This window comes from Fundulus heteroclitus, unplaced genomic scaffold (genome assembly GCF_011125445.2).
Source record: "Fundulus heteroclitus isolate FHET01 unplaced genomic scaffold, MU-UCD_Fhet_4.1 scaffold_60, whole genome shotgun sequence".
NCBI classification, from domain to species: Eukaryota; Metazoa; Chordata; class Actinopteri; order Cyprinodontiformes; family Fundulidae; genus Fundulus; species Fundulus heteroclitus.
This window is the reverse complement of record NW_023397033.1, coordinates 1,136,086-1,161,028: the sequence shown is the minus strand read 5'-3', so window position 1 is coordinate 1,161,028 and position 24,943 is coordinate 1,136,086. Positions and strand designations below refer to the sequence as shown.

The 24,943-nt window shown below is 41.9% G+C and overlaps 1 protein-coding gene across 2 annotated transcripts in view; it reads right to left on the bottom strand.

Annotated features, from left to right (window-relative positions):
* nf1a (neurofibromin 1a) overlaps positions 1 to 24,943 on the bottom strand; it is a gene marked incomplete at its 3' end in the record, with an annotated part of 324,294 nt that overhangs the window by 195,325 nt on the left and 104,026 nt on the right. For both annotated transcript variants that reach the window (XM_036133286.1, XM_036133287.1), the window contains 7 exon segments: positions 2,902 to 2,999; positions 8,101 to 8,262; positions 9,370 to 9,581; positions 9,666 to 9,847; positions 22,958 to 23,074; positions 23,165 to 23,248; positions 23,358 to 23,480. In XM_036133286.1, the coding sequence (XP_035989179.1) occupies positions 2,902 to 2,999; positions 8,101 to 8,262; positions 9,370 to 9,581; positions 9,666 to 9,847; positions 22,958 to 23,074; positions 23,165 to 23,248; positions 23,358 to 23,480 (978 nt within the window).

The window sequence follows — 24,943 nt, the reverse complement described above, 5'->3', positions numbered from 1 at the left end:
AAAACAAAAAGCACCAGACTAAAGGAAATGCGCAGCGGACTGTGTGTGCATGAGTGTTTAAGTGTAATCGTGTGTGTCATAGTGTAGGTCCGTGAACTGTCCCAGATAGCCCTTGTAGCCATAGTCATTGACAATGATGGAACGTTATCAGGCAGTACAGTAGCATTCTAGTAGCTTTTGTTACAGGTCACAGATGTCACAGAGTGTCTTGTTTACATAACATCCAGGACACATTAAGATTGCAGGGGAGCAGTTTGGATTACAGCATTTGTCTTTTTTTTCCTGACTGTCTTAAAGTCTCACTGGTGCTTCTCAAATGGCATTTCCAAGCAGTCAGATTTTGGTCATTGTGCCAAAGCTAAGCTTCCAACTTCTCCAAGATATATTCCATTCCACAGGTGAAATCAGGGACAGCAGCTGGCCTTGCAGTTCTCCTCACACAGAATTTCAGTCTGAGTGTTGATAGCACGACATATCCCTCACATAGTTTAGGCAGCTGTGGCATGGGCCGAAAAAGGTGCCGATGTTTTCTGAATTTCTCAATACTCCAGGTAAACGCCAGCTCCAAAAAACAGAAATGCTGTTATAAATACAAGTTTGTATACATTTTCAACATCATCGACTAACAAAATGGACAGACATGATTCTCCTCCAGGAGTCCACTGTGTGTCCAGCTGGAAATGTCCCACCAGAACACGAGAGCTCTCCTTTGCCCAGTGTACTTGTTGAGAAAATGTTATCAATTGTGCTGAGAGTCCAGCCGACGAGATCCATAATTCATAACTTGGAGGATATGAAAAGAGAGGCTAAAAAATATTTATAGAAGCAGAAGCAAGGGAGATATGGGGGAAAGGAGAATGTAGTGTGTCCGTCTTCACCAAGAGCAGGAAAAGGAAGGCTAAGTTACCCGCTAGCAATCTTTGAAACAAAGCTATGCTAATGCGTTTTTGGATGTGTTTTAAGGTTTTAACAAACTGTATTTCTGTAATGTATTTAAGAGTCTTAAAACACTGATGAGACATCTATGTGCCTGGAGTCGTGGCCTAGTTGGTGGGGTGTGGAGGCCTAGTGGTTAGAGCATTGCGTTTGTGTCCCGGGGACGGGTCCTGACTGTTGTTTGTGCCTATGCGCCAAACAACAGTTCAGATTACCCAACCTTTTTGGAGTCCTTAGAGGGGGAACAGGAGAGTGCCCCTCCTGGGGACTTCCTTGTTCTTCTGGGGGACTTCAACGCTCTCGTGGGCAATGACAGTGAGACCTGGAGGGGCGTGGTTGGGAGGAATGGCCCACCTGAACTTGAGTGGTGTTCTGTTGTTGGACTTCTGTGCTCGTCATGGATCGTCCATAATGAACACCATTTTCAAGAATAAGGGTGTCCATATGTGCTCTTGGCACCAGGACACTCTAGGCTGTAGTTCAATGCGGCTGCATGTCTTGGACACTCGGGTTAAGAAAAGGGGTGAGCTCTCCACCAACCACTATCTGGTGGTGAGCTGGCTCCCATGGTGGGGGAGGAAGCCGGTCCTGGTAGGCCGAAATGTATTGTGAGGGACGTTCCCAGCAGACGTACTGCTGGGAACGTCTGGCAGAGTCCCACGTGAGACGGAGCTTTAACTCCTACCGCCAGGAGAGCTTTGAACACATCTCGAGGGAGGGACATAGAGTCTGAGTGGACCATGTTCTGCGCCTCTATTGTTGAGCCGGCTAGTCGGGGCTGTGGCCAAAAGGTTGTCGGTGCATGTCGCGGCGGTCTTCTTTTTATTGTAGACTTAGATACTGATACACCTACTTCCTGGAGAGTGTTCTTCACTTGAGTGGATGTTGTGAAGGGTTTTTCTTCACCATGGAAATGATTCTGTGATCATCCACTGCTGTTGTCTTCCGTGGACATCCAGGCCTCTGGTTTCCCAAGCTCACCACAGCACTCTTTTTTTTTCTCAGAATGTTCCAAACTGTTGATTTGGCTACTCCTAACATTTCTGCTATCTCTCTGATGCATTTCTTCTGTTTTCAGCCTCAGGATAGTCTGTTTCACCTCCATTGAGAGCTCCTTTGACCGCATCTTGTGTGTTTACAGTAACACCACACCTGGAATCAACCTTAGATATTTTAACTGCTTAATTGATGACAGGTTAACGAGGGAAGAGCCCATGCAGCCGTGTTATTTATATTTGCAGTCATCTGAGTCAATTGCCCAATTACTTTTGTTCCCTTGAAAAAGAGGCGGCTTCATATGATTGAGCTGTAATTCCTAAACCCTTGCTCCAATTTGGATGTAAATACTCTCATATTACAGCTGAGAGTCTGCACTTTAAGCTTATATTGATTATATAAATGTATTCTCAATATATTGTTATAAACAGCTTAAAAAACAAAACTTGTGTCACTGTCCAAATATTTCTGGGCCTAACTGTAATTTAGTTAATAAACTCTCATACAGCTCTCATATAGCTAAAGAAAGGTGTGTTTGAGTTTGTTTTATATAAGAGAGATTTGCTTTCAAAAAATGAATACTTGATCCATCCCTTTTGTAGTTAACAGTTGAAAATAACTTCAGAGATGTTGTGATTTAGTTAATAAATATTAATTGCCGATTGCAGATACAGCTACATTGTAATTATTAACATTTACCACTTTCCATAACAGGGTTGAATATTCAAACAATTATAAATTTTTATTTAATGATGACCAGTTATTAATTCTAATTACTAATTAATTATTAAGTGCAGGTAACTTGCAAATGGAAAATCATTATCACGCAAATAGAAAATCATTAAATTAAGCAAAAGTTGCTTTTGGAAAAAAAAATCAAGCTTGCTTTATTTTACCCAAGTTATGAACCAAACAATTTTTTGTGATGCTCCGCTAATCTGAGACAGGTACAGATATAAAATTACTTGCCTTGTAGGGTCCACCTCGAAAGTGATGTGTTCAGAGGTTGAAATTACTCCCCTTAATAAGGGCTCCAATAACTTCTGCAGGTATGCTGCTCCATATACCTGTCATAACAACAAAAAGTTAACTTGTCTTGTTTCAACTAATGTAGGTCAACCAAACACAATCTGAGTAACGATCTTTAGAGCAAGGTACAACATGTCATTGAAAAGTTACAAGAATGTTTAAAATAGCATATTTGTTTAACTAAGCTGACAGTGAAAAAAATCTCAAACAGATTCTTCAGAAAACCCAAGTTAGGATGCAGTTGTTTTACTAGAGGACAGAGCTTGCAGCCATAAAATATCTGAGGTATCACCGGCATACTCAGCAACAGGAATCGAACACAGAGTTTAGTGACCAAATGGAACAACATCAAACTCATATGCATTTTAACTGCATATAAAGTGACTTAAAATGTCTACAGAAATTAGTGTTTTAATCAGGATAGCTGCAAATTATAATCCACACACAAAGATCCAACAATCTGAACATGTGCAAAACATTCAAACAAGTGAACAGTTTTTTACCCACAAGTTTTCACCTTCAAATACGCATTTTTTATAGTTTTTACACTCAATAAGCTTTATGTGCTTAAAAATCCAGTACATGCGGACAAATTGCTGGGAGTGCACAGGCCAAGTTGCATTTACTCTCAAATTGGCTGGCAAAGACACAAGGTTTTGAGACTTTTTTCACACTGTCAGGCTTCTTTGTATTCACAAGAACCTGCTGCTGTCTATCTTTACCACCAAGCTAAGTCTGTGAGATCAAGAACAACCTCCCAGTGCAATGACAATTACATCCTCCACATGCATGCGCAATAAATTCATAAGTTAATCTGAACAAATGTTCTTATCAAATTATGGATCATAAACCAACCCTCTCAATCAGAATACAATTTCATTCTGATGCTAATAATTTGTCGATTAAGCTTTACGTTTTAATTTTGCTGTATGGGAGGGAGGAGCATGGCTCTAAATTAAAATTTCTTCATTATGTAACCATAATGAAATATTACTGAGACACCAGAATGATAAGAGGCAGACCTAAATTAAAAACATTTACAGAAAAATAAGACACAAGCATCCCTAAAGGACACGCTCAAATAGGTCAAACCCTCAGAAGAAATATCTAACATCCTTTTTGACTCTTCAAAGAAAATGTAGAAAAACGTATACAATAAATGCCCTTGGAGGAAAAATATATACAAGGACAAGTGTATTTACAAAAAATGCACTGGTTTCATTGTTATGCCCAATTTCTTTTTTCCTAGTTGCACTAGCACAAGGGTGATGTTCAACCAAACTGCATTTGACAGCAGTTTTACAGCTTCACTTTTGTTGTATTAAATCGCTATTCATATAGACAACGGTGACTATTAAATAATTGAGTTAAAATCTTGTCAACATAAATTTCTTTATTTGAAGCAAAAATATGTATTACCTGATATATACGTAACAGAAGACCTAAGTAGCAATTTGTTTTATGTGAGCTTATTTGCTCTGTCAGTAATAATAATTGACCAATTAATCAATTATTAAAATCGGCTCTACTTAATAATAAATCTTGAAAACTCCAGGGCCACATGTGGAATACCACAGGGTTCAGTCCTTCTGCCAATTCTCTATACCAGGGATTCCCAAAGTGTGGTGCACGCAGCTGCCGCTAGGAGGTGCGCGAGATGAAAAATGTAGTGGCGGTCTGACAGTGTTTTTTCCCCACCACATAAAGAAGTGTAAATAAACATTTCCTACCAAAGTGTTTTCTCTCTCTCTCTTGCTCGCTTGCTCACTCGTCATCGGACACAAATCAATTTAAATGTGTTCATGTTTGTATTTTGTGGCGTAAATTGTGAGTCAGACTCAGATTTAGAAGCTGGTACATGAAATAAAAAAAGTGAGAACACACACACAGGTTGATTTTCAGAGTTTAGTCCGTGATGGTCTCTGCTTCAGGTTGTGGAGGGGTGATCCGATCTGAGTGTCCCTCTCTTTCTCTCGCTCCAGGCTGAGCCACCGATGCACCTGAAAATCCTCAGGATCCTGTTGTGGATGTGGTGTGTAACTTTATTGCAGTTTAATTCAAATTATGTTCTAATTTTATTTGCATAACCTTTGTTATCATGGCTATGTATTTGTAACTGCAACTGCAATTTTTTAATATTTTAATTTTTTTTAAATTAGGGTGTGTCAACCCGGTTGGGACACATTAGGGGGTGCGTGGCTAAAAGAGTTTGGGAATCGCTGCTCTATACTATATACATGCTTCTGAATTAATTTCCACTGTCATGCTGATGATACTCTATATTCATCCATACATCCTGACGACTTCACCCTTTCTACTTTTAAGATTAGGCTTAAAACCTTACCTTTTGACAAAGCCTATAATGGCTTAGTTTAGTTATGCTGCTATAGGCTTAGGCTGCTGGAGTAGATTAAGATCCTTTTCTCTCATTCTGCTGAGTTCACCTACTGTTCCTCAATTGTGCAATATTTTTTGTTAGCTATACCTATTTTTGTTAGATATACCTACCCTTCATGGTAGGTATATCTGGCCTGGCATTCCGTTTAGCTGTAATACCATCCTGGGGGCTAGAACACCTGCTATTACCCTCACCAACAAATAAATTTTTTCTGCATCAATGTTTCTGTGCTTTTTTTGTGTCTCTGTTCTGTCTTCTCAAATCTCTAATCGATCATGGAAGATGACTGTTCACATTGAGCCTGGTTCTGCTGGAGGTGCCTTCCTGTAAGAGGTAAGTTTTCCTCTCCACTGTCGCAACATGCATGCTTGGTATGAGGGTTGCTGCAAAGCCATCGATAATGTAGATGACTGTCCAGTCGAGTCATTGACTTTGCAATCTGCCAGATTTTCTTAGATAGGAAACTTTTTGACCAGTCTGTGTGTATGATTCGATTGAATTGACTGTCAGATGATGTGCTGTGAATTACATCCTCTCATGCCAACTGTACTTATATATCCACAAAGATGTGACCAGGGAAGTTGGACTTCCTGAAATTTAATCTTAACCATAGTATGATCAACATACCCGAAAGAAAGGCTTGGTGTTGTCCCTGAAATGATGCCAAAGCTGTATTTTCTACCTCCTCCATGTACATGTTTGCAACAATAATAGGAGCTGGGGATAGCATGGCACACCCATGTTTCAGCCTAATATTGTCCCCATGTGCCCTAGGTTAAGTGCAGTCACAGTTTTAGGAGTTGGCACAGTTGCTCTGTGGAAAGTGGTTCTGCTCCTAAGGGTTGTGCAGTTTTTTTGAGGAGAAACCACCTCTGTTTAACAAGGTTAAACAGAGGTGGTAGCCTCTGAGTCCAATTGTCCCCCTCTTCAAATGCTGTTATTGTGAGCATGATTCAGTTTCCCGGGAACAATAAGTGGCCATCAGAGCACTAACGATTGGTTGGTAGCCTGATGGTCCTTTTTTGCATGTGAACAATCCATTTTGATTAGCACAGTTAAAGTTGTTGAGCCACTAAGCAGAAGCACTGCTTATAAGGATGAGTTTACCTACAACTAGGGGTGGGTAAAAGTATAGATTCATCGATTCACTGCAATAAAAAAAATTTCCGTTTCAATATCAATTCAGAAAATCCCCTGAATCATGAACAAAGGTTTAAAGTGATTTAAAGGAAAAATAAGTAATAATCGTAACAATGCACAAACTCAACAGTCTCGTTTCTAAATGGTCCATTGCTGGTATGACCCATACTTTTTACTTGCACAGGATAGGTATATGATGTGGTATTCTGTTCTATTCCTGGTCTGCTTCTTTTACAGACTTCCATGTTTGAAGGTTGTTTTACCAAAATAAAATACCAACTGCAGCGCTCTGTTTTGGGAACCCCGACAACCCCCGTGATTGACTCAGGAACCAGGAAGTAAACACAGGCTATACACAGCACCATAGCCGTTCCAGACCGTACTTCTAGGTTTGAAAGGAGAAAAATCTAAGACATTGTTGATCAAGAGCACCGATTGTTTATAGGGAGTATTACTTCCATCTTAGGTGACAAAGGACAAATGATTTGATCCAACAGGAGAAATTTCACAACATGTCCCACCTTCTTTCGTTATGCTTTAGACCTGTGTGCTTTATGTAAACATTATTTTGAAAATTTAAAAAAAGTAATAAAATGCTTTCTGAAAGCTAACACATTAATACATCAATGAAAACAAAGGTAGGCAATTTGGGGTTATGTGCCTAGACCCAGGGGAACATTGAAGTCACAGGAGAAAACATTGAAATTGGAATCAAACCCATAATTTTAGGATTGGTAGACCACTATTAACACTGAACCACAGTCGGCTATAAGGGATCAGCATTCTGATGACGTATTTAATTGATATTGGTACATGCGGTATACAAACAAAAATCAACTTTCTGGTACTGTAATTGACTGGTGATAATAGAAAGGTGATGTGTTATTCTTGGGAACCGACCTGGCAACACTGTTCAGTCACAGACAGAAAATACAGTTAGGTTTTCATGACAACTCGCATGTCCCAGCTTTTCAGTAGCACCTTAAGGCAGGGGGTCCTTGAGAATAAAGAGAGGCCTGGGAATGTGAAAACAGTCTCAAAACCTTGTGTGTCCACGCTAGCCCATTTGAGAGTGAATGCCACTTCATTTGTGCACTCAAAGCAATTTGGCTGTGCACACTGGATTTTCAAACATAAAATTTTATGTATAAAGACTTTGAGTATAAAGACTGACAAAAAAGCTAATCTGAAGGTGAAAACCTGTGGGTAAAATATTGTTTGTTCATGTGGTGTTTGAAGGTTTAGATCAGTTTTATATGTTCAGACTGTTGGATATTTGTGTCGGGGATTAAGATTTGCAGCTAATCTGACTAAAACACAAATTGCTGCAGACATTTTAAGACATTTTGTCTGCAGTTAGAAGGATGTCAGATGTCTCTCCATAGACACGGAGCTGAATACAAGTAGTCAGGAAAGAATAATGTTCTGATCTTCTACAACATGAGTGATAAGCAGTGGTTTCCTTTAAGAATATGAGAAATATCAAAGTTTTCTTTGGAATATTTAGAGTGACTCTTGCCCAAAGTAGTGAAATGTTAGTATGTGGTGCTAATCCTGCTTTGTATTAGCAGTAAATGCAGAGTGACCATTTGCTTTTTTACCTTGAAACAGAATGTCATTATTTTGCTGGCAAGGCTGTTTCCTCTAAAGAGAGTCTGCATGGAGTCAGCCAGTTCTACCTCTTTAGAAAACATGTTCCACAGCAGCTGGTAGAGTAAGTGGCGGGAATCAAAAAGGGTCACGAGAACTCGAGCCAACTCATCCTGCAAATCAGAGATGACATGTATCATGACCAGAAACAGATTTTAAGAAGAGGCTGTCAGGTCCATAGATATTTAGACAAAGACAGTGACCTAAAAATATTAACAATCTTAATAAACAATAACTAACCAAATAGAAACTCTCAATAAGTAGTACCCGCACTGGTTTCAATACATCAAATAACAGAGTATAATGTCACACAGATCTGGTCACATTCATTTCAGGAATCCTACCAATGCAGGGTGAAAAGAGCTATTAATACAAAGTGCTGATGGTAAGGAATGCAGTATAAACACATGTAACTGGTGTCAACCACAGATGACTTGGTGAATACAGTGCAATCTTCCTGTTTATACATTATTAACACTTCAGGTTCCGAGGTTCTGGTCAATGACCCCATTTAATGTAAACAAACACTTATGATATTATTGAGTGTGCCTTTGTATCCTTACCCACACAAGAGAACTAAATAAAACTATGTTGCTTTTAACCCTTTGGTTAAAAGCAGCAGTAGGTAACTTTGGTAAATATATTTTTTGTGCATTTGTTGAATAAGTCCCTCTGTCCACACCATAAAATATGTGCCAGATAATCTGTGAAAAAAATCCAATTCCTCACAGTGGTCCTACTGCTATGTGTAGAAACACACCACTCACATATAAAAACAACCAATTGGAGCAAGGAGGAATGTCTGGCTCATTGGTCATTAGTAATGTCAATCCCTCTTGTGTACGCGTTGCTCACACCGCTTCCCCTGTACAGCGTGTACCGTTATTACAGCTAAAGCTTGCTTGTGGGCTGTAGCTGTGTAGAAAAATTGTGGAGAAATAACCTGCTTTACAGAAAAACTGCCAAATTTTGGAGTAGCACCTGCTCAGAAAACAAAGACAAGTAAACATCGGCGCAGCATGGCAGGCTCCACTGTGGGGGAGGAGCTGTGGAGGGAGCGCTGCAGTAGAGAGCAAAGGAAAGGGAGCTGAAAGGTGTAAACATGCCCAATGCCGACTTTCCCCTTCTGAGAAAGGGCAACTTAACCAGATTAAAAAACATCCGAGTATAAATATCAATACAGGGTTTTTAACCAATCATAAAAATTATAAGGTACATACCCACTGAGACCCAGGAACAACATTAGCCAGTGCCATAGCAATAGGCAGCTCTCCTTGGTCTCCCATCATGGTAACAAGCTCTACTAGCCTCTCAAAGCGGTCAGCCAGTACAGTCTCTGCCAACGTGTCAAACTCTGTTCCCTGTTGCAAAATCTTTGTCAGCACCTCCATAAAAGTAGCTCGAGTCTGAAGATCCTTGTGATAGCCTAAGCCTAAAACAGAAAAACATAAAAGATTATGCAGTTTCTCTTTTACAGAAAATGGCATTCTGGCAAAATCCATAACAGAACACTGACCAATGGAATGCATAAGACCACTATCCACATTAGCATTGAGCAAGTTGGACATGGCCAAAATAGTGCAATGGCGAAGGGATGCCAGGCGTCGGGACATTCCTCTCTTCCGGCCCCCCACCGTCTGACCCTCATCCTCAACCTCGCTGCAGTCATTCAGCAGGTTCATGAACAAGGTGAAGTACCTGCACATAACCACAGAGCACAATGTTATTAGAAAGTATAACATTTGACACCACATCACACAATGCAATGATTCAAGTGAACAAACTACCATGATTCCTCATGCTTTCTTTGCCGATGGTTAGAGCTTTGAACCAGATTGTTTCTCTTGCATAGTTGTTAAGGGAGTGGTCACTTGTATATTGTAGTTGGTGAACTAGTGCAGGGTGTACTCTGCCTCTCATGCCCCTCCATCTGAGGATGCGCAAGTATAGACAACGGATGGATGGATGGATGGATGGATGGATGGATGGATGGATGGATGGATGGATGGATGGATGGACAGGATGGATTTTTTTGAATGCCTGCCTTGTAGGTGATGCTATGTCAAAATATTTTATGTGTTTGTTGCCATAAATGTTCACAAAAGAAATGGCTTAGGATTGAAAAACATTTTCTGCAAAATTCTAAGAAAAACAATAAATATTATAAATATTATAATACTTAGTGTATGTTAGTGCAGGGTTTCCCAAAGTGAGAGATGATTTGATGCTGATGGCATGGCTAGTGAGTCAGAGGTACTGTAAAACCGTTGGGATTCGTGAAAGAGGATGCATTCCAGAAAATGAAACTTCTTTCAGTTTCGACAGTTCGAACAATGAGAACAAATACAATACAACTGTAGCAGGAAAATATCTTTTCTCCCAAACCCACCCACCCATCCATCCATCCATCCATCCATCCATCCTCTTCTGCTTATCCGAGGTCGGGTCACGGGGGTAGCAGCTTCAGTAGGGAGGCCCAGACGTCCCTCTCCCCAGCCACTTGGGCCAGCTCTTCTGGGGGGATCCCAAGGCGTTCCCAGGCCAGTTGAGAGACATAGTCCCTCCAGCGTGTCCTGGGTCTTTCCCTGGGTCTCTTCCCGGTGGGACGTGACCGGAACACCTCACCAGGGAGGCGTCCAGGAGGCATCCTAACCAGATGCTCGAGCCGCCTCAACTGGCTCCTATCGACGTGGAGGAACAGTGGCTCTACTCTGGGTCATCCCCGGATGACTGCGCTCCTCACCGCTTTCTTCAAGGGAGGTACACTTAATAAATTAACTTTGTGCAAACCAAAAGTGCATGGATTGGGCCATACTTAGACAATTTTAATTAGGAGATCAAAGTCATAATACTGCAAGAATAAAGCAGTGATATGAGAGTAAACTTGTGATATTACCAGAAAAAAAGCTTCTATAATGAGAAGAAAGCTTTGATAGTTATCAAGATCTGACGTGACGTAATCAGCTCAAACTGCAGCCACAGCCTAAGCTGAGCATTTTAACGCAGGGGAAAGACTGCTCTCTCTCTCTTCAGGTTGAGGCTTATTTCAGTGCAATGATGGTTCAGTGAAAAAATAATTATATGAACATGGAGGGGACTGTCATGTTCTCTGTGAGTCTCTTCCGTTGCTGGCTGCTGTAGTCATTCTCAGCATTCTGGATTGTTTATGTTTTTGAATTTCTGCCTGTTTGCATCACCCTTGTCGGACTTTTCAGTGGTTCTCGTTATCTGGACAAAGACCTGTGCCTGTTTCTTGTCTCAACCTCTCTGCCAAGCCCTCCTTTGCCTGTTGGACCGTCTATTGGTTTCTGGACCCCGGACTGGACTCAGGACCCTGTTAGATTTCCCGACAGGAACCTCTGCTTGTGTCTGTCTGCAAATGAATGACGTTGGACTGTCTCTCAATTCCTGCTTCCAGGCCAATATGAAGACTGTTCTCCCTCATTTCAACCTACACATGGATTTCCCAACTTGGGGAGAGAACATTCTGAACTTGGTTTACACCAATATAAAATATGCATTCAGTGCAGCCCCCAGCCCCCACCTCGGCTCTTCAGACCACCTATCTGTAATGCCAATTCCTGCAAACAAGCCTCTGCTGATCAGCGCCAAAACCCACAGTGAAGCAGGTGAGGGTGTGGATTGAGGGAGTCATGGTGGCACTCCAGGACTGTTTTGAGTGCTCTAACTGGAACATGTTCAAAGCTGCACCAAAATAAGGCAACACGATCAGCATTGATGAGTATGCCACGACTGTGTCAGCCTACATCAATAAATGCATTGAGGATGTCAGCACCACTAAGAACATCATCACCCGGGCCAACCAACGAACCTGGATGACTGCGGGGGTACAACAAATGCTAAGAGCACGGAACTCAGCCTTCAAGTCCAGCGACAAGGAGGCACTGAGGACAGCGAGAGCCAACTTAAACCGTGCCATCAGGTTAGCAAAGCGGAGCCACAGTCGAAAAATCCAGGATTTTTTCCATGATGCAAGCAACACCAGGAGCATGTGGCAAGACATACGGGCGATAACAGACTACAACACACCCTCCTCCGGTGGGTGAAGCTGATGCTCACTTCCTTAATGGACTAAATAACTTATTGGAGAGGTTTTTGAGGCACTAAACAGCACTCCAGCAGTGAAAGCTGTTCCCCATCAGGAAGAGGAGGCACTCTGCCTTAACACAGCTCATGTGTTGAAGACTGAGAAGAGTCAACCCGCTGAAGGCCCAAGTTCCTGACAACATACCTAGGCGGGTGTTCAGGGAATGTGCAGGTCAGCTGGCAGGTGTCCTCACAGACATTTTTAAATACCTCGCTGGACCAAGTCAAAGTGCCAGCATGCTTTAAGTCTGCCTCTACCATTCCGGTGCCAAAGAAACCTCAAGTCACCTCGAGGTGAACCGGCGGAACCACTCCACTGAGGATGCCATCTCCTCCGCTCTTCACCACAGCCTGGCAAACCTGGAGGAGAAGAACACCAATGTATTCTTCTCCTACAGGTGTTTGGGGAGACTGTGTCTTGATGGGTTGAGTAGTCGTCTGGCAATCAGAAGGTTGTGGGTTCGATTCCAGCTTCCCCTTGCCACATGTCGATGTGCCCCTGGGCAAGGCACTTAACCCTAAATTGCCTACCGAGCTGCGTCTCGGTGTATGGGGAGTGTTGGCCTAGTGGTTAGAGCAGCGCGCTTGCACTCAGAGAAGGATGCAAGTACCCGGTTCGTTCCCCAGTGCCTGCACTCTGGGTCCCTGAGCAAGACCCTTAACCCCCGAACGCTTCCCGGGCGCCGCACATGGCAGTCCACTGCTCCCAAAGGGTGATGGGTTAAAAGCAGAGAACAAATTTCGTTGTAATGTATGTTTCAATGTATGTTTCAATGACAATAATGATATTACTATTACTACTATTACTATGTGTGGATGCTGTTCAGCGTTCAACACCACGATCCCACAGCATCTGGTAGGATGGTGGCTTCAGCACACCCCTTCGCAACTGGCTGCTAGACTTCCTCACCAACAGACCTGGCGGGCTGAGCAGGAACTGAATCTTTGGCTGCGTGCTGAGCAGGAACTGACTCTTCGGCTGAAGCCGGCGGCGGAGAAGCAGGGTCCTCGGCATCGGATGCATGGGTGGGTTGATTTGGGAGCAGGTCATCCCTGTCCCCATAAAAGAATTCACCCGGGCAGCAACACCAACCACACCCGACCGACTCACCAGGGAGAATGAGGTGATGTCGGACCCAGTCGGTGCAGTCATATTGGCAGCGTCAGGCTGAGCCTCAGGGAGCACTGTGGTTGAGATCCTGTGCCGGCAAGCCCGGCGTCTGCGCCAAGAGGAGCTGGGCAGGAAGGGCAGGCTGCTGCTGGTGACGAGACAATGGAAGATCCGGTGGGCTCAGCAGCGGCAGGAGCAGCGGCAGGAGCAGCAGCAGCAGCGGAGACAGCAGTAGCTGCCGCGAAAGGAGCTGAGGCTGGATCTGTGACTGGAGCAGCGGCGGACTCAACAGCAGCAGCAGGATCGGTAGGTGCAGCAGGGACAGCTGACGTGAAGGAGGCATGTGAAGCAGCAGCAGCGGTGGAAATGGCACAAATGGAGGGAGCAACAGCGGCGGAGAATGAAGGTCTGGGAGGAGTCGTTCTGCCGAAAAGCTGAGCAACAGCAGCCCTGTTGTTCCACTCCAGCTCCTCCATCAACAGAGGGAGGAGCTCTGCCTTACTTTTCCACAGTTTGCGAACCTGAACCACCGCACCCACCCGCCTCGAAGGTGGACTGAGCATGGCAATAATCTCCAAGCAATTCCAGGACTGGGCAATGAGATGGTCCGCTTCACTGTTGCCTGAGAGCGGAGCAAGATCCCTCCCGCCAGCTCCTGCACAGAGGCTATGTGTGGGTGTCGGGTTCATGTGGTCAGTTCGTTCTATCATGATTTGTAGGATGAACCCAAACACAACCACACACACAGAGCTACATTTGAGAGTTTTTATTGAAAGATGATGGATTGTGGAGGAAGGAACCAAGAGTCTGTACCGGGCTGGCGCAGGAGGATGGTGAAGGCAGGAGCTGGAGGACTGGAGAGAGAATCCTGGAGCACGGAAGTAGCAGGAGAACCAGCAGCAATGAGCAGAGGTGAGCAATGGTAGGTGAGCAATGGTAGGCAGGCAGGCAGGTAGACAAAGGGAACACTGGCAGGACGAGGAAAGGATGAGGTGAGCAGTAATGAGCAGGATTGAGCAGACAAATTGACAAGGAAGAGCTGACTGAGGGAGGTTTAAGTAGGAGTGATGACAGGTGGAATGAGTCCGGGCTTGATTAGTGGCTGACAGGTGTAGGTGATTACTGAGGTGTGGAACCGGAGCTGTATGGGAGGTGGAAAATGCCCTGAATATGTCCATGGTTCAGCAGGCAAAGCTGCACTATGACAGCACCATTATTATTTTGCACTGCCAACATTGAACTTTTCAAATTAATGCCTTTTTGCACCATTATCTTTGCACTAAAAACATGGTTGAACATTCTTCTGCTGTTCTCCAGCACTGTTACGTTCTTATCACTGCTGCACTCTATATTTTTTAATGTTATTTTATTTCAATTGCAATCTCATTAAGTTGTTCATTTTGTATGCACTATATGATGACAAATTTTGTCTAAGTCTAAAGTATACAACTTTATTAGCAGCATCGTTGTGTTAGGGATTGTAAGATTACAGAGACTGGCCTGCAAAGTCAGTTACCATAGAAATTACAGATAGACAATGGACTCTGGAGGCACAGACTGACATACGTAGTTTGGATAGAATGACTAATTAGGGGAAGATGTGTCAGCTGGGACACATCTACATTATAGTATGATCTCCACCAATGTGATGAACGGAACACTGATATACTGGGCACACTCCTGAATGGTGTACACAATTGGTCCTACTTAAACCGGTTATGAAAGGTCCGTTAGTTTGACTTAACCTTACGTATATATATAGCAAAATCTGAACAAATAAATATACCACCGAATTTTTCAAAAAAAAAAATCACATTCAAGAGAAAATCGGAAAAGATTCTGATCACTTTTCAAGTGCCCTCCAACCCGGAAGTCGTGACGTCAGAACGTGAACGTTCATCTCAACAGGGCGGATTACAGCACTACATGCGATAGCCAAAACGAGAAATCTGAAAGCGACTTCAACCGAGCGATTCCTAACAGGTGACCATTCTGATGTATCGGAGGAAGAATATTTGTGTCTGGAGCCTCACATGTTTGACCCAGACGTTTCAGATGAAGAGAAGGCAGTGGACGGACAACAGCCTTCCAAATCTGACAAGAATGGAGATTGCACGTCAGCAGATTAGATGAATGGTAGGACACGTTTTTTCTTTTAACTACGCAGTTCAAATATTTTTTCGTATGTTGACATCAATTTCTTTTAGGCACCATAGACATGTAATGGCTAAAATGCCGGTGTTGTGCGAAATTCAGTTCCCCTGTGAAAATCTGTACCCCCCCCCCCCCCTCCTTTGTAGGGAGCGCGCACTGCAGCCGTTTTCACAGCACTTATAATTGATGTTTCGAGAAAACAATGCATATAATCATATCAAAGTTGTAACATTTAGTTTAATCGGCAGCTGTTTACAAAATTATAAAATAAAAATAAACAAGGTCTTCTTGCGCTGTTTTGTGTTATTTTAAACGCCAAGATAATCTGTCTTTTTCCAACTTTTGTCACTTTTACTGAGCCGACGTGACAAGCGAATTTCTCCACTGTGAGATCAATAAAGTCCATCTTATCTTATCTTAAAGGCATACTATGCAACATTTTTCAGTTAATTAATATGTTCCATACCGTTTTGGATGATTAAATGAGTCATTTCAGGTTGAACTAAGGTTTTCTCGGCCGCCCTGGTGGTCTGTGGGGGAAATACCGCACTTGCAATTGCAGGAGCAGTCGGCCCGCATTCACAGGCTCAGAAGTCTCGTGTGCATCGCAAGAGTCGGTCTTGCTTTACGGCGAGAACTGCTACACGCCCGCAGTGAAAGGTGTGCTCGTTGGTAGCGCAGTGGCGATATTTGTGCAGTTATCATGGCGGAACCAGCGAGAAAACAGCGAAAGCCCATGTTGGAGCAGGCAAGAAAGAGGAAAAGGGCTCTGGACAGAGAGAGGAGTCGTACACGGGTGAACATAGAAGGCTGCAAGGCTGACGCGGACCTCGCGTTTCTGCTGATGCGATTGTAAGTAACATTGTAGGGTTTCCCTCACGCTACCACCTCGCCGACATTCCAAAAAAATAATAATAAAAAAATAAAACTAACTCGATATGCGCGCCGCTCCGCTCAGCCGGTCATCGGCGCAAAGTTTGTCTCCCCCCCCCCCCCCCCCCCCCCCCGCCGCTCCGCACAGCGGCGCAAAGCTTGTCTCCCCCCGCTCCGCCGGTCGTCCCAAATTCCTAGGGGAAACACTGCATTGGAATGGTTTCTCTCTCTCTCTCTCTGTGCATGTTCATACTTTCACTGTGTTAGTCATTGTTTGTACTGCCGTTTTTTCCAAGTTTGTATTTGTTGTGTTCGCCTGTCTGCTAAGCTCAAAACAACCGCGCCTGGCTTGACGGACAAACCAGGAGAACAGCTGAGCATATTTACGACAGTGCACTTTTACTTTCGCCCTCTGGGGGGAGCCTCGCTGGAAAATCAACGCCGGTTGCATAGTATACCTTTAAATAAAGAGATGAGGACAAAATGTATCACTAAAATGAATGAGCATTTATTCACAACTAAAAATGTATTTATGCCATGGCCTAGTTAGGCCCAATGATGAGGTGCTACTTATCATAAAGAATCACTTGACAACAATTTATAAACAGTATCGGTACATATAATAATATTTAGCCTTCCTACATACTAGTATAACAAAAGTCAAAAATAATAATACATCAAAAATATACACTGAGTAATATTGAGGCCTAAAGATTTCCTTAATATAAATCCATTTCCAACTTACCATAAATGCATTAATAGTGAATTTAGCAAATCAGTTATGGTGTGTAATTCATATACAAATATACAATTTAATCAATCTTATTTTTTAGGTGTTCCTGTTCTCACTGCCAATAATGAATTCTGCAAGAGAGTGCATCTGTTGCCAGGAAATGGGCTTGGTTGTTCCTAAGATGGAAGAAGCCAGAGAGGATATGGATGGAGAAATCCCTGGCTGTATCACAGACCATCCTGGCATGGAAGTGGTGTGTCTAAATGCTTGGACATTGCAGGTTGCTTGGTCCCAATACAAGCAACAGCATAGGCATATAGCCTATAGACAATTTGTGAGATGGTTTTGGGACTATTTAGGCAACCAGAGCTGTGATACCCTTGTGTGCAGTCAGCTGTATAAGGGCCCACTTCCCACCCCCAGGACAAGAAGATGACTTTACCATTAAAGGTCACCTGTTGGCAGTTAAAAAAATACCCAAGATGAAAGAATAAAATCCAAAATAGGCATGTAAACACAATTGTTGTGGTTATTATGTAATATAAGCAATTACTAATAAAATGATTTCATGGTCTTTTTGAAAATCGACTGAATGAGAGATTGATGGCATCATCTTTTGTTGGTCTCACAAATTAACTTGTCAGTGATGGGGGCTCTTATGCTGCATCAACCTGCTTAGTTTTTATTTTCTCCAGCTCTGCTAGCAGCATCTCGAAACAGTGGTCTACATAGTCTGAAACAAAAAGCAGCAGTGAGTAAAATTTCTCATAACAATTTTTTTTTATTCCTGGGGTGCATTTACACACAACTGAATAAACAGATACAGGAAAGTAAAAGACAACACATGTAGACATAGATACATGAAAATAAAAAGACAGAGTGAAGCAACTAGTAAAGCAGTGGTGATTCCTGACAAAGATTATTTCAAAATGAACATCTAATTATCCCAGTATATATGCAGTAGAATTATGTGCTATACTATTAGCTTGAGAATGAGTGGAGGATACTAATATAAATAAAATAATTTGTAGTGATTATCTGCATGGAGTATTCAAAAGGGATGTACAAATAATCATCAAAATATATTATATGAGGTTATGGCTGTTTATCATAGAGTATGTGAACAAAATAAAAATGTAATATGGTTCTGGACTCCTGGTCATGTAGGTATTTTGGGTAATGAAAGAGCAGATAGGTTGGCTAAGGAGGCCAATATAAAATTAATATATTGATATGCCAGAAAAGTTATCCAAATCTGAAGGCAAAAGTATAGTTTGGAGAGAAAGCAAGAAGATATGGAAAAGTAGGTGGGATAATGAAATAAATGGAAGGCACTTATATAGGATTAGAGGAATAAACAGGAGGGAGGAAATAATTATAAATAGAATAAGAACCGGTCACAGTTTTTTTTTTTTAAATGGAACTCTTTGTAAAATGGGGAAACATCTTACTGGTTTTTGTAGTTGGTGTCATGATGTAGAAGCAATAGAACATGTTTTTATTAATTGTAGAAGATATGTAAAACAAAGATTATTAAAAACGGAACCTGGTTTTAATAGGAATTTAAATTTGAGAATGTAGTTTATAAGCTAAATAGTATTTAGGGGAAAAAGAAGATTCTTCGGTTTAAAAAAAAAATACTGGGATCAGAGAATTTGAGGAATAGATATTAGGATCCAATAGATGGCAGTAGTGCAACAATAACGGATGCAAGCTGCCATTAAAATCTAAAGAGGAAGAACAGCGGTTGTGAAGAGCCAAAGACCCCCTCCCCCAGAGCACTGTGGCAGTCGTCTTTAAAATGACGAGCCACAAACGGGCTCTATGTGTGTCCTTTGGCCACTCATGCAATCTTCCATCTTCATGGGAACAGTACATAGCGATACAACGACGAGGCATCTTGTAAAAAAGCCGTGAAAGCAAAACAACGTTATCGATGTAGTACTCAGACAGTATAGCGGGTGCCGGCTTCCAGGTTTGCGACTCATGGTATGACGTCACTGGGAAAATCCGCCTAGCGAGATCGTTTTGATTCCATGGATTTTGTGAACGCAAAAAACGAGAGATGCGGGTAGGAGACCGGAAAAAATTTATCAGAAGTAATGAATAACTATGTGGACATCATCTGTAAGAAAAATCTTGCTGATCTGCCACTTCAACGGTTAATGCTTCATAACCGGTTAAATGTCTGTCTGCGGAATGAACGGGGCTCTCTCTGGGGTGTGGAAAACTGCCCGTTGTGTTGTTATTCATGAGAGTCCAGTACTGTAGCTGTAAACATCCCTCTGCCTTTTAGAATAAATATAGTAAAATATAGTTTCGGTTTCAAGAGTCTTTTATTACTACAGAAGTCTACAATAGAAACACCACATTATTCAGCAAAAGAACCTGGGGTGGTCAATTCTTTAAAAAAATGGTGATTCCGCCCGATCTGAGTCCACAGAGGGAAATGACATCACAGCAGCTGCAAAAAAAGATATGGTGAGATTTGCCTTTTTAAATCTCTAGGAGCTGTGATGTTTAATAAAACTGTTACAATTTAGCCCTGTGACTGGAGACCTGTTCAGGATGGACTCTGTGTGCCCCGCCTCTCGCCCATTGACTGCTGGAGATGGTGACCAGACAGACCCCCCCCCCCCCTGACCCTGTTATGTCGAGCTGCGTTTCCCCATCAGATGTTGGGTGTTCATGTCAACAATAAGCTGGACTGGACTCACAACACAGACGCTCTGTATAAGAAGGGCCAGAGACCTCCACCTCCTGAGGAGGCTGAGGTCCTTTGGAGTGAGCAGGCCTCTGCTAAAAACTTTCTATGACTCTGTGGTGGCCTCAGCCCTCCTCTACGCTGTCGTCTGCTGGGCTCCTGGCAGTGCAGAGCGGGACAGAAAGAGACTGAACAAGCTGGTGAGGAAGGCCACTTCTGTCCTAGGCTGCACTCTGGACTCTGTGGAGGAAGTAGCTGAGAGGAGGGTGTTGTCCAAGTTCACATCCATCATGGACAACACCTTCCACCCGCTGCATCAGACTGTAGAGGAGCTGAGCAGCTCCTTAAGTGCAAGACTTAGACATCCTGTCTGTAAAAAGGAGCGTTACCGCAGGTCATTCATTCCTGCTGCTATCAGATTTTACAATGCTACACTATAACTGTGACCATAACTGTAATAATTAATGTGCAATAACCAAGGTGCAATAATCTATTTAATACACTGTCCTACAACCCGTGTAATAATCCTGATGTAGTGACTTCTGCTGCTATCAACACCTGAACATAAGTCAGTACACATGTATGTATGTATGTACAAATGTATACAATGTATATGCACGTATATACGCGTAGGTACGTATGTATGTAGGCGCATAGATATATGTATATATTTAAGTATATAGATATGTTTATATATATATAGACCACTAAGAATGTAAATGAGATATTTACATTCCCATTTCCTTTTTTGTATTTTTATTTTTTTTGGTATTCTTTTTGACCCACTGTATATAACTGAATGCACCTTCCCTACTCTGCACCTTCTTGTATGAGCCGATGTGACGAGTGAATTTCTCCATTGTGAGATCAATAAAGACTATCTTATCTTATCTTATATGGCTTGAAGTAACACCTGCATGGATGTTAAACTTTAAAAAAGTGTAATAAAATTGCTCTAAGCTTATCAGAAAAAGAACGTAAGTAGCTTTTAAAGATTAACACTTTTTAATTAGAAATTTTTTATTAAACTTTGCTCCACCTCCGTGAAAAAATAAAAAATAACTTTGGGAAACATCACAAAAAGCTCTCTGAGAACTGCCTTTCTCTGGCCTCACCCAGTTAAACCCTTCGCTGCACGTTTTTCTGGACGTACATTTCCTTAATAACCTGCATCAAAATACTTGTCATTTTCTTCTACGAGCGTCCTGGTGCGCAGCTGCTCATGAATGGAGCGCGTCTGCATATTGATTGACAGTCGATGCAGTTCTCACTGAGGATTACTACAGCTCTCCGTTCTTTGTTTCAGAAAAGCACAAGTGGATTGTTTTTTAAAACTTTTTCTGAATCTGACCCAGTCAAAAGCGGGACATTGTTTCAGTTCGCAGGACAACAGAAAAAAATGCGGGACTCCTAGTTTCGCAGGTAAAGAGGAGGTGTGCTGCAGAAAACGTGCAGTATTTATTATGCATATAAATATGCCTGGAAGGTTAAGCTTTTTGCATCACAACCCAACAATCTTCCCATTCTAGTCCGCTTCTCTCAGCCAAACCCATTTCTATTGTTTTAACACCACATTCGATATATCCGACCCTTCAAGAAAAAGCCTATCATGCTAAATTAGCTTGAGCTAGCGTGTTATACTTCGTGTTTTACATAAAAACATAACAGTAAATCACGGGGATCCAGGAGATCCCTGGTTGGTCACCCGTGTTAATCAGCTAATTTATTGGAAGCTAGTGAATAAACGCTGACAGATGACATGGCCACAGGTGAAAATAACACTGATTACAAGAGGGACCAACAGCGATAGATACGAGGAAGTTGTCAGAAGTTCAAGCCGCTGAACTTTCTGAGTTGCTGGTTCACTTAACTCTGCTGAGGTCTCCTACTGTTCTCCAATTTTACAATATTTGTTGTTATTTCACTGTTTAGCTTCATGTTCACTGTCTTTTTTTCTCTTCATAGTAGGTACATCTGGTCTGGCTTTCTGTTATCTGTGACACCATCCAGGGCGGCAGATCTTCTATCAGTACTCTCTAACATAGAAATGATTCCTGGATCAATGTGTGTTTCTGTGTTTTTTATGTCTCTGTTCTGTCTTCTCAAACATGGCAGAAGGCTGTTCACACTAAGCCTGGTTCTGCTGGAGTTATTTGTGAGGGGAGTTTTCCTCTCCACCGTCACTTCATGCATGCTTGGTATGAGGGATTGCTGCAAAGCCATCGATAGTGCAGATGACTGTCCACTGTGGCTCTGCGCTTTCAGGAGGAGTGAATGCTGCTTTTGAAGACTCAATGCGATCTGCAGGTCTTCCTTAGACTGAAAACCTTTTGACCAATCTGTCTGGAGGGTTTGATTGAATGCGACGTTGTGAATTGGTGCTATATAAATACAATTGAATTGAAAACAATTTGTAAGATCCAAGAACAGCCTCAGCATTATCACAGAACTCTCTTTCAATTTATTTTTCACTGATGAATTCCACAAAAGGCAATCGGAACTATAAAACAATGTGAAGACTCCATGCCATAGTAGTTAAAGGAGCAATATTCAAGTGGAGCACATAGACGGAATGACAGAATGCAGAAACTATATTAATTTCCATGTTGACTCTACTGTTCCCCTCATTAAAGCTAGGTGTTTCTCCAAAAGCAAGCCCAGGATAAACCCTGACATACAAGCTCTATTTAAAGGAGCAATAAGTAAGAAATTGACTTTAAAATGAACCAAAATCTTTCTCCTTTGTCACCCAGATGGTTGTAACATTCCCTACAAAACCAAAATCATTCTCATTTGTCACCCAGATGGTTGTAACATTCCCTACAAAAATCTGTCCTCTCCATGCCTTAGTCAAGTTAGGCTGTTGTGTGTGTTGTTACAATTTGAAACACTAGGTGTCATTATTACTTTTTGCTCCTTTATTGACAGCTGAATCCCCCTTTTTGTTGTCTTTCAAATGCTTGAGGATGTGTGTTGTATAAAATGATTGAAAAAAGAATGGTTCGATACATTAATTAAAACCTAAAGATTTTAAGACAATAGGGCGTATGAGTGAATGGAAACTTCTAGCCATAACTACATGAACAATTTTATTATCACAAAAGATTTTTCCAGGGTTTTCCTTACTTGAGGAAGAGCTGAGACTTCGCCTCCATCAACTCTACACCATCGCCCTCCTCTGGCTGCAGAGGTAGACCAGCCAAAAGGGATACTACCGCCTCCATACTGGCCTGGTCCAAGTCTCTGCAGATTACAAATAAGAAATGTTGAGAGGGACCGTACTCAGTATCTTAAATGACATGAATAAAGAAAAATATCCAAGGAGCTGCACACCTTGTCAGGCACTTTATATCATCATCAGCAGCTTGGTTCGAGGTTCCCATGACCCAGTCTGTTAAGTACTCCACCATCTTGTTCCTTTTAATGACAGAAGGGAGAAATACTCAACACTGACAAAAGTAATAATGAGGTGTGTATAGTTTTTTTTTTGCAGAAATCTCAGGTCTTGTAAGGCTGAAACACTAACCTGAACTTCATCTCCTGGCAGAAGGATAGGTCATCTCGTCTCTCCATCATCACCTCAACCAGCTGACAAAGCTTGGTTTTGATCTGAATTGCATGGACCGCATTACCCAGGATACGCACATACCTGTGAGATGTAAAGTAGATCAGTATAGCTGAAACTATGATTTCTTCACAATCTGTTCGTTTTTGTCCTAACGTATTTGTTTCAAAGATATATCACATTCTGACCATGCTATTAGGTGTGTATTCTACAAACCCAAACTTTCCCTTTATATCTTAGTTAGGGCTGGGCAAGTTAACGCGTTAATTTCGCGTTAATTCATTAGACTATTAACGACGATATTTACTTTAACGCGCATTAACGCATGTTGCTCACATGCTTTTATTTTGTGAAGGTCTGTTGCTGCGGTGTAGGGGTTTGAATCAGAACAGTAGGTGGCGATAATGCGCCAATAACCTCGCTGTCAGCCAAGCCTCGGATTCAAAGAGGAAGAAAGGTGCTGGCCGGAAAAAAAACAGCCGACATGCGGAAGGCGGTGTTTCCCGCAGGAATTTGCTTAGGCGAGGTGGTGAGTTGGCGAACGGAACAAGTTTTGTGCGGAGCGGAGCGGGGTCTGCATCGACGCCGTCGGTGAAGTCGCTTCTTGCTTCAAAGTATCCATGTATTTTTGCCTGTTTTTCCCTGCCATTCACTATATGCACGCGAGAAAGCAACAACAAAAAAACGCGTGTTAACATCAAATAAACATGTACGCATGTCGAGTTAGCAAGCATTTCAGTTTAAAGTTCTTCCAGCATCGAATATGACAGAAACAAGTTAGTTGTAACCACTGCCAAGTTAAACTTTGGTATTGAACAAAAAATGGTAATGCTGCTCCCTGCGGTTACCTCAGAAATTGCCTGTTTTTGGTAGATTTTTTCCCCATAAAGAGAATTCCCTGTCAGTGGCAATAAGCTTTAATTTATTATTATTGCTATTTTTTGTTTTACATGTTTAAGTTGAGCTTTAAACTAAATATGTGTTACTGATAAGTGCTACAAATGTTACAACACTTTTGTTAATATGGCAGCAGAACATTAAAATAAAAGTGCTCTTTATACTACTTTTGAATTCATTCTTGGAGTTTGTAAATACAATGCGATTAATCATGATTAAATAGGCAAATTATGCGATTAATTGCGATTAAATATTTTAATCGTTGCCCAGCCCTAATCTTAGTACAAACAAATTTTTGTTTTTGTTAAAAAGATTAACTGCTGCATTATTTCTAATTAGGTAAGATTATTTAACTCAAAGATACTCAGAAACAGTTCTAATTATTTACAAGATTAAGAGACAATTATGTCACAAAGTCATTTAATATGAGTACGTCCATCCATCCATTATCTTGTCTACTGTTAAGACTAGGCTTACACTTTCCTTTTTTACAAAGCTTATAGTTAGAGTGGCTTAGGTATTGGTCAACCATCTCTGTAATTATGCTGCTATAGGGTTAGGCTGCTGAAGGACATCTTTATTCTCACTCTGCTGAGTTCTACTGTTCCCCAATTTTGCATTGTTTGTTGTCATTTCAACTTTTAGTTCTC